Source organism: Anabrus simplex, chromosome 5 (assembly GCF_040414725.1).
Source record: "Anabrus simplex isolate iqAnaSimp1 chromosome 5, ASM4041472v1, whole genome shotgun sequence".
In the NCBI taxonomy this organism is placed as follows: Eukaryota; Metazoa; Arthropoda; class Insecta; order Orthoptera; family Tettigoniidae; genus Anabrus; species Anabrus simplex.
Window position 1 is genome coordinate 173,386,666 of NC_090269.1, and position 13,356 is coordinate 173,400,021.

Below are 13,356 nucleotides of genomic sequence, written 5' to 3' on the forward strand. Positions count from 1 at the left end.
CTCATTGCACCTATTTTCAAGTTCCAAGATGTTAGACTGCAGGCTTTCGGCACAGTCTGCCATTAAGACCAAGTCGTCAGCATAGGCCAGGCTGCTTACTACATTTCCACCTAACTGAATCCCTCCCTGCCATTGTATACCTTTCAGCATATGATCCATGTAAACTACAAACAGCAAAGGTGAAAGATTACAGCCTTGTCTAACTCCTGTAAGTACCCTGAACCCAGAACTCATTCTACCATCAATTCTCACTGAAGCCCAATTGTCAACATAAATGCCTTTGATTGATTTTAATAATCTACCTTTAATTCCATAGTCCTCCAGTATAGCGAACATCTTTTCCCTCGGTACCCTGTCATATGCTTTCTCTAGATCTACGAAACATAAACACAACTGCCTATTCCTCTCGTAGCATTTTTCAATTACCTGGCGCATACTGAAAATCTGATCCTGACAGCCTCTCTGTGGTCTGAAACCACACTGGTTTTCATCCAACTTCCTCTCAACGACTGATCGCACCCTCCCTTCCAAGATGCCTGTGAATACTTTGCCTGGTATACTAATCAATGAGATACCTCGATAGTTGTTGCAATCCTTCCTGTTCCCTTGCTTATAGATAGGTGCAATTACTGCCTTTGTCCAATCTGAAGGTACCTTACCAACACTCCACGCTAATTTGACTACTCTATGAAGCCATTTCATCCCTGCCTTCCCACTATACTTCACCAGTTCAGGTCTAATTTCAGCTATTCCTGCTGCCTTATGACAATGGAGTTTATTTACTATCCTTTCCACTTCCTCAAGCATAATTTCACCAACATCATTTTCCTCCACCCCATGAGCTTGACTGTTTGCAACACCACCATGATGATTTCCTTTTACATTGAGAAGATGTTCAAAATATTCCCTCCACCTCTCCAGTGATTCCCTGGGATCTGTTATGAGTTCACCCGAATTACTCAAAACACTGTTCACTTCCTTTTTCCCTCCCTTCCTAAGATTCTTTATTACTCTCCAGAAAGGTTTCCCTGCTGCTTGACCTAGCCTTTCCAGGTTATTACCAAAATCTTCCCATGACTTCTTTTTGGATTCAACAACTATTTGTTTCGCTCTGTTTCTTTCATCTACGTACAAGTCCCTGTCTGCCTCGGCCCTTGTTTGGAGCCATTTCTGATAAGCCTTCTTTGTACGTTTACAGGCTGCTCTCACTTCATTATTCCACCAAGATGTTCGCCTTTTCCCATCTTTACACACAGTTGTTCCTAGGCATTCCCTTGCTGTTTCTACTACAGCATCCCTGTATGCCACCCATTCACTTTCTATATCCTGAACCTGCTTACTGTCTACTGTTCGAAACTTCTCACTAATCATATCCATGTACTTCTGTCTAATTTCCTCATCCTGGAGATTTTCTACCCTTATTCGTTTGCAGACAGATTTCACTTTCTCTACCCAAGGCCTACAGATACTTAGTTCACTACAGATCAGATAATGGTCTGTATCATCGAAAAATACCCGAAAAACTCGTACATTCCTAAAAGATGTCCTGAATTCAAAGTCTGTTAAGATATAGTCTATTATGGATCTGGTACCCCTAGCCTCCCATGTGTAGCGGTGAATAGCCTTATGCTTGAAGAATGTATTTGTAACAGCTAAACCCATACTAGCACAGAAGTCCAGCAAACGCTTCCCATTCCCATTAGCTTCCATATCTTCCCCACATTTACCAATCACCCTTTCGTATCCTTCAGTTCTATTCCCAACTCTCGCATTCCTATGTCACTTTTCTTGATAGACAAAACTATGAAATAAAATAACATTAAAACAATAGTCTGTGGGCCTAAATTAGCTTCATCAATCCTTGTGTCTCAATGTCACTTTTCTTGGTGACACACAAAACAGTTTCCCTTCTCGTGCCTCTTCATCATATTCTTGGATAACATGTCTGATAACCTCCCTAGCTTCGCTGTGGATAGTCTTTCCTTTCTTCCGGCAGGGTTCCATAATAGTAATACAAAGTAGCACTATCATAACATAAATGTTTTATAACACAGATATGCAAGTCTCAATATATAAATCGCAGTTCAACACTTACAACACACAGACAAGATCAACACTACCGAACTGTTCGACTGGCCATTTGTATCATCAAAGGGAGACTGGCTGACGATACTTTTAGGAAGAGCCATAGCCGAGACGACAGAGAGAGAAAGCTGCTCCCCCGTGTCCCACCTCACGTCCCGCTAGTCTTCTCTTCAGCTCGCATCTATACCAGGGGCCGCTTGCCGTACACATTCGTCGAGTGCCACAGCAAGTAGTGGAGAACAGCGTGCAGCATGTGGTACCAGGGGCCGCTTGCCGTGCGCATTCGTCGAGTGCCACAGCAAGTAGTGGAGAGCAGTATGTAGCATGTGGTACCAGGGGCCGCTTGCCGTACACATTCGTCGAGTGCCACAGCAAGTAGTGGAGAGCAGTATGTAGCATGTGGTACCAGGGGCCGCTTGCCGTACACATTCGTCGAGTGCCACAGCAAGTAGTGGAGTACAGCGTGCAGCATGTGGTACCAGGGGCCGCTTGCCGTGCACATTCGTCGAGTGCCACAGCAAGTAGTGGAGAACAGCGTGCAGCATGTGGTACCAGGGGCCGCTTGGCGTGCGCATTCGTCGAGTGCCACAGCAAGTAGTGGAGTACAGCGTGTAGTATGTGGTACCAGGGGCCGCTTGCCGTGCGCATTCGTCGAGTGCCACAGCAAGTAGTGGAGTACAGCGTGTAGTATGTGGTACCAGGGGCCGCTTGCCGTGCGCATTCGTCGAGTGCCACAGCAAGTAGTGGAGAACAGCGTGCAGCATGTGGTACCAGGGGCCGCTTGCCGTACACATTCGTCGAGTGCCACAGCAAGTAGTGGAGTACAGCGTGCAGCATGTGGTACCAGGGGCCGCTTGCCGTACACATTCGTCGAGTGCCACAGCAAGTAGTGGAGAACAGCGTGTAGTATGTGGTACCAGGGGCCGCTTGCCGTGCGCATTCGTCTGTCTCACTCTGTATCTCACACGCAGTGTACAGTCAAATAATAAATGATCATTTCATTGTATAATAACGCCATACTTATCCTTAATGTAATACATTTTAATTGTTCCTTTGGTGAAGGTTGCATTGTATAGTTTTGAATGAAAATCATAAAAATCTATTATTCCCGCAGTTAAGTTGGTAAACTATCAACCTTTATTTATCTGTTGAAAATCGCTTAGAGAGCATTTTGTAGCTATGTTTTTCACTTTTGTTGTCTAACCCCTACCCCTCTATCGTCCAAATTCCCGGTACTTTTTGTCTATACATTTTTGTGCTAACCTGCTTCTAGTTTCTAATCGTCGCTACTAATTGATAGTACCTAACAATTTCAACACAGTTGATGATTCAACTAAGAAAATCCCGTTCACGTCCATTAGCTAACACACGGTTCGATTACGGTGGACCAGTTTTGATGAAACAAGATTCTATTAAACGTATGGCCAAGGTTAAATTTATGTTTTTCTATTTGTTTGTTTGTTTGTTTGTTTGTTTGTTTGTTTGTTTGTTTGTTTGTTTGTTTGTTTGTTTCTTTCTTTCTTTCTTTCTTTCTTTCTTTTCCCTTTCATACATTCATTCATTCATTCGTTCATTCATTCACTCATTCATTCTTTCTTTCTTTCTTTCTTTCTTCTCTTCTTTTCCTTCTTTGAATTCTCGTCTTTTAATTTGCCCTCTAATAACATCGAAAACGTCGACGCTTGAACTTCTGGACCTTCTTAGTTTGCAGATCCTTATTAGCAGTTCGTAGTGTTAACCTACTAGGTAGGTACCTATCTAGACGGGAGTTGGCTCAGCAGATGACTGAGCAGTTCTGGGTAAAATGGTCGTTAGAATAATACTTGAATGATTTACAATAGTGGCATAAATGGAGGCATGTACAACCTAACATGATGATTCGAACATTGGTAATCATCAAAGAAGATAATTTTACCCCATTCTATGGAGGAAAGGAGTGGTAACAGGTATCCATATAAGTAGTGATTACAGCCAGACCATGAATGAAATTTTGAAAAGACCATTCAACGAACTTTGAATTTTACCGTGTATCGTAAAGTGGGGTTAAGTGGATCACAAGTGGTAAAGCGAATCAAGCATGCACACCGCCAAATTACACCTGCAAAGCAAATATCAAAGGAACTCACCAGTATCCCAGTGTGTAGAGGGAGAGGTGATTCCTATTAATTTAAAACTAACAACTATGTATCATCCATATAGCACTGATTTGTCATCTGTGCATGTGAGTTCCGCTTTACCGCAAGTGATCCAACTAACCCCATTTTACAGTTATGATTGATAAGGTGTAATATTGTAACTATTGAATTTTTTACTATTTTGATTGAAAATGTAACGTTGTTCATTTACTAGATTTTAAAGAAATTAAAAACAACACCCGCAAAAGAAAATCTACAAAATCTGTAGTGTTCTGTAACTGTTCTGGTAGCTCGTAATCAATGTAAATCAAATATAAAATACATGTATTAGAGAGAGCAGTTATACCGTCGTCCATGCTGGTTCCTATCATTACTACAACAAACAAAAAGGAGCAAAAAGGAGAGACTATTGTAATGGTTATAGTGTCCGCCATGCCAACTTGCTACGGGCCCGCCTCGTCACCGTATTCAGCCCACCCCCTTACTTCAGCCGCGCCAATCACGTGCAGCACGTTAGTGCTAGGCTAGCCACTCTCGCCTCCGCCCGCGGTCACGCACTAGAGGACTACGGAAACGACTGGAAGACTAATCTGGAGTCTTCTATTTCGCAAGGTTCCTGTATCCGTCGAACATCCGGACTATTCCAGAAGGGCTGGCGCAGGTATATAAGAGCAGTTACTTGCCTGCAAACAAGGACGAGGTGACTGCCGAAGTGAAAGGACGTAATTGCCTCTCGCTGCGCTCTCTCTCCCCTTGCCAGGCGCTCAGTACTTCTAGTGCTAACCAGGCAGCTGTACTTATTAGTACGACTTCGGAAGAGCATTTGTCTGAGCTGAGCACTTCTCAGTGCTCGCTCTTTCTCTTTCAGAGTTTGTTACAGGAGGACCAGGATGGACAACCAGGCGGATATGATGACAACCCAAGAACGGGCGGTGGCGATCGGGCACTTGCTCCGAGATCTCTTCACCGGCATGACACCGACACCGGAGAGCAACACGGAGCCGCAGACGCTGGAACCTGTGCCGGAGACCCCGGCACCCGAGCCGGAGCTGCCGCAGGAGGAGCCGGAGATCGAGGTGGAGACGGAGCCTTACAGGAACGGGACGGCTTTTTCTTCCCCGAAGGCTACACCGACCCGGCGCACGAAGCGCTGCTCGTGTACTACAGGCCGGGGCGCCCTGTAACTTCTGAACGGGGCCTCGTCCTGGACAGAATGCGGCGCACTCGCCGAGGAGGCAGGATCATCTCGACAACCATGGCCGTCGAGAGCTTCCTATCAGGAGGCCTCATCATCAGGTATCACGACCAGGAGCGGATGCGCGACGCAGAGAGGGAGCTTTCTTCTCTGTTCCAGGTCATCCGTCTGCCAGGGAGGGACGGAGTGCCAGGGATGAACACCGGCGCAGTCAGGGGCGCGACGGAGACCAGGGAGACGCCGAGGAGGCTAAGGAATAGGGCGGTTAACACCGACCTAGTCCTGGCCACCCAGCCGGCGACCAGCGACGCCACCACGGAGGTGGGGCATGACGCCCTCTGGCGCCGCGACTGTGCGACTTCAGTGGAGGAGGACGCCCCCTGGCGTTCTGAGGCTGCTGTCCAGGCCCAGCCTGCCAGCACGTCTATCGAGCAGCAGACCTCGATGTGCGCCCCACAGGACAGGGAACGCAGTCAAGCGTTAGCACCGACCGACGCCGCCGCCGACAGCCAGGAGAAGGAAGAGGACGGCGACGCAGCGGAGCCATCAGCTACCCTGGAGTCACCAGGCCGGGAGGAGCGTCACCAGGACGAGGCCTCTTCCCCTGCCGAAAAGACACGCCCGGGAAGAAGAAGACGACGACGCCGGACCACGAAGCAGAAGGCGACGCCGGCCCACCAGGAGAGGGCCGACCAACCGCAACCCAAGACTGCTCCCAGGACAGCAGTCAACCGAGGATCCAATCAGGAGAGGACCTCGGCGGGTAGCGGCAGTCAGGTGAGAGTAAAACGTCCCCCTCAGCAGCTCTTGCAGTGTTTCCGCTGTCTGTGGTGGGGCCACCGTCAAGTTAGCTGTGGACTCCAAGTGAAGTGCAACCGTTGTGGTGGTGATCACCACTACACGGTCTGCGCGACACTTAAGGAGGCGCCGGTGTGCGCCAATTGCGCGGGGGGCCACCCGGCCTCCCACCGCAGTTGCCCAGTCTACAGGGCCATGGCGCGGACAGAGAGGAGGGAGGCCCGGCGCCATGACCCACCCCATTCCAGGAGGCCCCCGCCTCGGCGGGCTTGGCCTCATTCTCCGAGATCGGAGACTGGGTACGAGGTACCCCAAGGAGGTGGAGCCGTGCGACAGGCCCTAGTGGTACTTGACGCATGGCTCCGCAGCCGGCAAGGACCGCGCTAGTCCCAGCAGTGCCCAGACGGACTGATCCCCAGGCGATGGAATGGCGAGGAATTGGTTTATGTTTTGTGCATGTTACCTGTTCCTAACTAACACAACCTCTGGTCTTTTTCCAGCCCACATCCTTGCATGTGCTATCAAAAGATGTCAGGTTTTACATGTAGGCTCTTTCTTCTTTCTGCCTATGTGGTTTTTCTCTGACCCTTCAATACCATACTTCAACACCATATACCTAACACAAACTCTTGCCGTGGTAGCGAGTCTGACTCGGATACCGGCAGATACTCCTTGTATCACTTCCCACTCCTCCCTGCTATCTCTTTCTTCTTCTTAGAAATAATAGCATGTCGGAGGCCATGTAGATTGAGTCGTTGGTCACGCGGGGGGAGCGGGTTTCGCCCCCCCCCCTCCCCGAAAAAAAATGCAGTCAGTCAGTGAGAATTAGACGCAGTTAGTGTGAGAGCGAGAATGAGTTCGCTGGAGCGCAGTCAGTGATAGCCTGGGAGAGTGCAGCCTGATGGAGTATCTGCCTGTTGGAGGCGAGGACTCGTTCCTGTTACCCTGACGTCGTGTGTGTGTGAGTCCCTTGTGGCCGGCTGCTAGAGAAGAACCTTGGGTGTTCTGGAGCGGCGAAGAAGGGTACACTGGGTGACGACGTGTGTAGACTGCGAACGGGGTTCGACGGATTGAATCAACAGCGGATACTATCCCGACCTGCGAGACTGGCGTGTAGGCTGTGGACCGTGACAGCGCTAACGAGTAACTGAGTGGCTGAGAGAGTGCACTGTGTGTGTGTGTGTCATTGTAGATAGGATACGAGAAACTCAGAGAGAGAGAGCGCGAACCGTGAAAGTGTGTAACCGTGTGCCTGTGTAAGTTGTAGGCTCGGCTATCTTCTCTGTGTGTGTAAATCTGTAATTGTAGTACTTAGTTAATAAAGAAATAGGATGCTACCAGGTTCTGTTCTCATTTATTCATTTTTTTACCCCGCCAACACGTTACATTATATTGCCTACCTGTGCTTTGCTATGGAAGTGAAGCGTGGATCCTGAGGAAATGCGATGAGAGAAGAATAACTACAGCTGAAATGAAATACATGCGGCGAACAGCAGGAGTCACTAAGTGGGGACACAAAAGAAGTACAGAAGTGCTGAATGATCATAAAAGCAGACCTATATTGGAATACCAAAGAAATTGGCTAGAACACCTAAACAGGATGGACAGAAGCAGGATCCCAAAGCAGCCATAAACTCGTGCCCCGTTGGGAAGAGATCTCTGGGACGCCCCAGGAAGATATGGCATGAAAATGCAAATCTTTTGCGTAGACCGTGATATGTATTCTATAGGACTAATACATGAGAGGATGATGAATTAGGTGGGAAGAATTTTCATCCAGCCATATACAGCCATATCTGAGGATAGCAATATAGTTTCTCCTTTTTGTTGTTGTAGTAATGATAGTATAACTGCTCTCTCTATGACATGTACTTTCTATTTTATTTACATTGATTGCGAGCTACCAGAACAGTTACAGTACATTATATTGATGGATTCCATTTTTAAAAATTGATGCTCATTAATTTTTGGCCTTCATAATAGCATTCATATATTACTACCTGATACTTCATACTGACAATTTTAGACGAAAACACAGGGTACCTTTTAGAAAGAAATAGATTTGACAGCAGGATGAATGTTTTTGGTTAATCGCGGGCCAGTAGTTATTGATCCTAGCACTATTAAATGGACTGCGCAATTCATACTGGCTGCACGATTTTCAGGCTTCTTAATTCGTGACACATAAGATTTATTAATAGCCTAAATTCACAATGGTTAAAATATACACAAAATAAGCAGTAGTTTTCTCATCCCATTTTTGTCTTTTCTGGCTTGTTTTATTACCTTTGGTTATTGTTTTAGTTGAAGAAAGTGTTAATTTATTCTTGTAAATACAGTATGTTTACCAAAAACATTGTATTAATTATTGTTTTTTAATCTTCCATAGGCTGTTACTGTGATGGTGTCTGGTGTTTTTCACCTTGCTCTACAAAGGAAAATGAAACCTGAATCTCCAGTTGCTTTCGCGAAGTCAGCGTTACTAGCGTGATATCTTGTATCACTTTTGTTAAGCTGTTTACTCGGGGAAATTATTTTAATTAATATCTTTTAAATATTAAACTTAACTAATTTCAGAAATATTCCTGAAAATGGCCCTAAAGCAGTGTTTCATAGTTTATGTTATTGTCATTGCTGTACCCGAGGGCATAATTGGTGAATGCATTCTGCGTACGATCAATAATTATTCGCTGATATGTGATAAAAGAGAACTTGTCAATATTCCCATTGTAAAGGAAAGAATTACACACATCAATTTTGTAGATAACAAGCTGGAAGTTCTCAGTAATAATACTTTCGACAACTATCCACTCTTAAAAACATTGTACTTGCAAGGCAATAAGATTAATAATATTGAATATGGAACTTTTTATATTCTAAATGAATTAGAACAACTAGACCTGAGTGAGAATTTGATATCTTATATTCACCCTGATACCTTTATTCACAATAAGAAGTTAAAAACTCTAAGCTTACAAGGAAATCCATTATTAGAAGTAGATTTCTCTGTTCCATTCTTGAATGCTCCATCCCTTATTAATTTAGATCTAAGTTTCTGTGGGATATCATCTATCTCTGTGAAGACTTTTTCCACGCTGAAGAGTCTTCGTAAAATTGATTTAAGATCAAACAACCTCCGAGTCATGCCTGTAGAAACATTGAGTTATTTACCAAACATCAAGGTTGTAAACGTACAAAACAATCGGTGGACTTGTAACTGCAGTTTATCCATGTTATTAGAATGGGTAAAAAATGTAAGGCCACGTGATGAAAGCCCCCATCCATTTGTTTACTGCTACGTTGTAAACGTATCCGAGCGGATAAGGGAAAGACGAGGAATAATTCCTGGACAGCACAAATTCTGTGATAGTAATGGAAGCAGTACTGAAGTTCCCAAAATATCAACTCTAGAATTGTTTGGCGAAACATTGCTTTTTCGTTCCGTGGAAGTTGAAAGCAAGGAGTCTGTCTCCGACACAAAGCCTTCAGAGGAACTACGCAATGCTCCATTTGTTGTAAAAAGGTCAGATATAGTGACTGGTAGTATTGTTATTTTAATGGTAATTATGACCGTTTTGTCAGCTTTTGCTTTAATAAGATGCATAAGGTATTTATATGATCAACCGTATGCAGACTCAAACAATTTTGATCCGACGTCCTGTGAAGGAAAACAAAATTTGCTTCCAACACCAGGTTTGCATATATATGAATACATAAAGTAACCATTTCGAAGTCAAAGGATTGGAAGAACCATTTCGTAGCAAAGGCAGACTGACACTTCCCTGTTAGTACCAGAACTGTATTGTTTCCGCTCCTAATATGAATGGGGATAGCCATTTTTTTGTCTTGTAAGATAAGGCTCTCTCTTTCATCTAACCAGATGTAATTAGGGTCGCGGGGTTGTGAGCTTGCATTTGGAAGATGGTAGGCTCAAATCCCACCGACGGCGGCCCTTAAGCCTTTTCCGTGGTTTCCAATTTTTACACCAGGCAAATGCTGGGGATGTACATTAATTGAGGCTACGGCCGCGTCCTTCTCAACCCTAGCTCTTTCCCATCCTTGCATCGCCGAAAACATTTCATAAAAAAATAAAAGTACAAATTATTTATTACATGTGCAACAGAGGATGGTTGCCCAGTTGTACTTCCTCTCAAAGCAATAATTACAACCACCACCACGTTACATATGCAAAATTAAAAGAAGTAGACTACAATTGAAACACCTTACAGCTACTAAACTATACAGTATTATAACAATATTAATACGTGGGAAATGAATTATGATGATGTTGATGATTAGGAGGAGGATTTACACAATTATCACATAACTACAGGATGGTATTCGTAAAATGCTGTTGTTGTTTGAGTCATCAGTCGATCGACTGGTTTGATGCAGCTCTCCATGCAACACTGTCCTTTTCACTTCTACATAACTGCTGCATCTTACATCGTACGGCCGATGACCTAGATGTTAGTACCCTTTAAACAACAACAAATATCATACATCTGCTCTAATTTGCTTGTCATATTCATACCTTCGTCTACTCCTGTCGTTGTGACCACCAACACTTCCCTCCAAAACGAACTGAACAAGTCCTGGATGACTTCAGATTTGTCCTATCATTTAGCCAAATCGATCTCCTCTCACCAATTAGATTCCGTGACTCTTCATTCGTGATTCGATCTATCCATCTCACTTTCAGCATTTTTCTGAAACATCACATTTCAAAAACTTCTGTTCTCTTTCTTTCTGAGCTACTTATCATCAATGTTTCACTTCCATACAATGCCACGCTCCACATCTTTCTAATTACTATATCGATGTTCAAAGTGAGAGAATTTATTTTCTTAAGGGGACCGGGTAGTGTAAACGTGGGTCTCCGATAAATCCTTAATGCCATCTAAAATTCCTGAACAATCTTTGTGAGATTTTACAGTATTGTTACAATGTCTTGTGGGTATACATCTGTGGAATTTAGTAGGAATTTATTGATCCAGTGAGCAGTGAAGGAAGTTTTGCAACTTTTAAAAACGAAGGAAACACGGCTTTTTTGTGATCTAGATGGCACAGTGTCATGAATATTGGTACATACAATGAAATACACGTCCTTAATGTTCTGTAGCAGATTTATAGTGATTGCTTCCACCGCTGGGTTCCGTGGTTCATATCCCGGTCACCCCATGTGAGATTTGTGCTGGACAAAATGGAGGTAGGACAGGTTTTTCTCCGGTTACTCCGGTTTTCCCTGTCATCTTTCATTCCAGCAACACTCTCCATTACCATTTCATTTCATCTGTCATTCATTAATCATTGCCCCAGAGGAGTGCGATAGGCTTCGGCAGCCGCCACAATTCCTACCCTCGCCGCTAGATGGGGGCTTCATTCATTCCATTCCTGACTCGGTTGAATGACTCTAAATAGGCTGTGGATTTTCATTTTCACTTCTTGTCCAAGTCTGTCCATACCATTCAGCAATTTCTATAGATCTTCTGCAGTCTCAGATAAAGTAACAATATCATCGGAAAATTTCACGGTTTTGAATTCCCCTCCTTGGGTTGTGATTCCCTTCCTAAATTCCTCTTTGATTTCCTTTACTGCCTGTTCGATATAGGCCTACACATTGAAAAACTGCAGCCTTGCCTCACTCCGTTCTGAACTGCTGGTTCTTTTTCAAAGCCCTCCATTCTTAATCACCGCAGACGGATTTTTTTTTTTATAGATTTTAAATAAGTCTTTTTTCTTGGTATCTGATCCCGATTACCTTCAGAATCTCAAATACCTTGGTCCGATCAACATTATCGAATGTTTTTTCTAGATCTACGAACGCCATGCACTTAGGCGTGCCCTTCATAACTCGATCCTCTAAGATCAAGATTATTACAAGTGTTCCTACATGTTAATTTACCTAACTTCTATAAACTTTGTTAATAACAGTTTGCTTATATAGTCTTTAACTCACCGGGCGAGTTGGCCGTGCGCGTAGAGGCGCGCGGCTGTGAGCTTGCATCCGGGAGATAGTAGGTTCGAATCCCACTATCGGCAGCCCTGAAGATGGTTTTCCGTGGTTTACCATTTTCACACCAGGCAAATGCTAGGGCTGTACCTTAATTAAGGCCACGGCCGCTTCCTTCCAACTCCTAGGCCGTTCCTATCCCATCGTCGCCATAAGACCTATCTATGTCGGTGCGACGTAAAGCCCCTAGCAAAAAAAAAAGTCTTTAACTCATTTATATTACGTTTGATAATAACAGTTCGCTTACGGACAGTCTATAGCTAATTTCTATTACCTTTGATAATAACAGTTTGCTTTGGCGTGGAATGAACTAAGAAACATGAAAATAGGTAAACAAAGAGACAATCATTCCGTTGACATACCGCTGGACTCTCTCAACACATATTGTATGTACCCCTTTCCAACGCCCTAAAAAATCACCACCTCAAGACGTATCTGACTAGCGACTAGTGAGTATATTATTATCGGTACTTTCAAAACCCTTCCCTACATGCAGGTCATTAGTGATTGATTGACGTTTCTATGACTGTGTTACACTTGCAGTAGAGGTAACGATCTAACCAATCACAGCGCAGGAAGAAAAGTACATCCCATTTATTCACGTGCCCTTTGTGGAGGCTGGTGGGAGTGTCGCCACGTTGTATTTTTCAATATGGCCACATCCACATGGACCAACGAGCTAGAGTAACATAGAGAGGCGGAAGCGCTGCCTGGGTGAACCTAATAGAACGAACGTCCGCCATGTTTCCTGTGGTCACACAAGCAAGGGGGCATGGCCTTTAAATGACGAAAAGTGTAGAAAATGCGCATTTTAGAATCGCTGGGGGAGAATTAAAGACCTTTGCCGAAAGCTTGAAGCATGAAAGCGAATATCGCCACTTCATCATATTGCGGCACGAGGCCAACATCACGATCAGTTGATTGTTGGGTAGTTCGAAATCATCGCACAGTGACATACGAATAGGCCTCGAAATCGGAACAAGAGCGTTACCCTGCTTGGCTGTTGTGGTTAAGCGTAAATTAGAGTAAAAACAATGGACATAAATATTTGTGTCAGGAAACCTTAAAATCATAGGGACCTACAATAGGTTACAACCTCATTCTGTTCATATTTTTAAAATTATTGCATC

At 44.3% G+C, this 13,356-nt stretch overlaps 1 protein-coding gene across 1 annotated transcript; it reads left to right on the forward strand.

The window, feature by feature from the left end:
• Positions 1 to 2,847: 2,847 nt before the first annotated feature.
• LOC136873878 (uncharacterized) lies at positions 2,848 to 8,852 on the forward strand. The gene is made up of 3 exons (XM_068227797.1): positions 2,848 to 2,991; positions 5,089 to 6,192; positions 8,603 to 8,852. Exons 1-3 carry the CDS (start codon positions 2,848 to 2,850, stop codon positions 8,702 to 8,704), a joined length of 1,350 nt encoding a protein of 449 aa, XP_068083898.1. The 3' UTR covers positions 8,705 to 8,852.
• The last annotated feature ends 4,504 nt before the right edge of the window (positions 8,853 to 13,356 follow it).

Bases quoted from the DNA above. Each gene is read 5' to 3' on its own strand.
- LOC136873878 (XM_068227797.1), top strand. From the start codon at position 2,848: ATGTGGTACCAGGGGCCGCTTGCCGTACACATTCGTCGAGTGCCACAG. The intron at 2,992-5,088 runs GTATGTGGTACC...TTTCTCTTTCAG, and splicing joins GTAGTGGAGAACAGCGTGTA to AGTTTGTTACAGGAGGACCA. The intron at 6,193-8,602 runs GTGAGAGTAAAA...AATCTTCCATAG, and splicing joins CGGCGGGTAGCGGCAGTCAG to GCTGTTACTGTGATGGTGTC.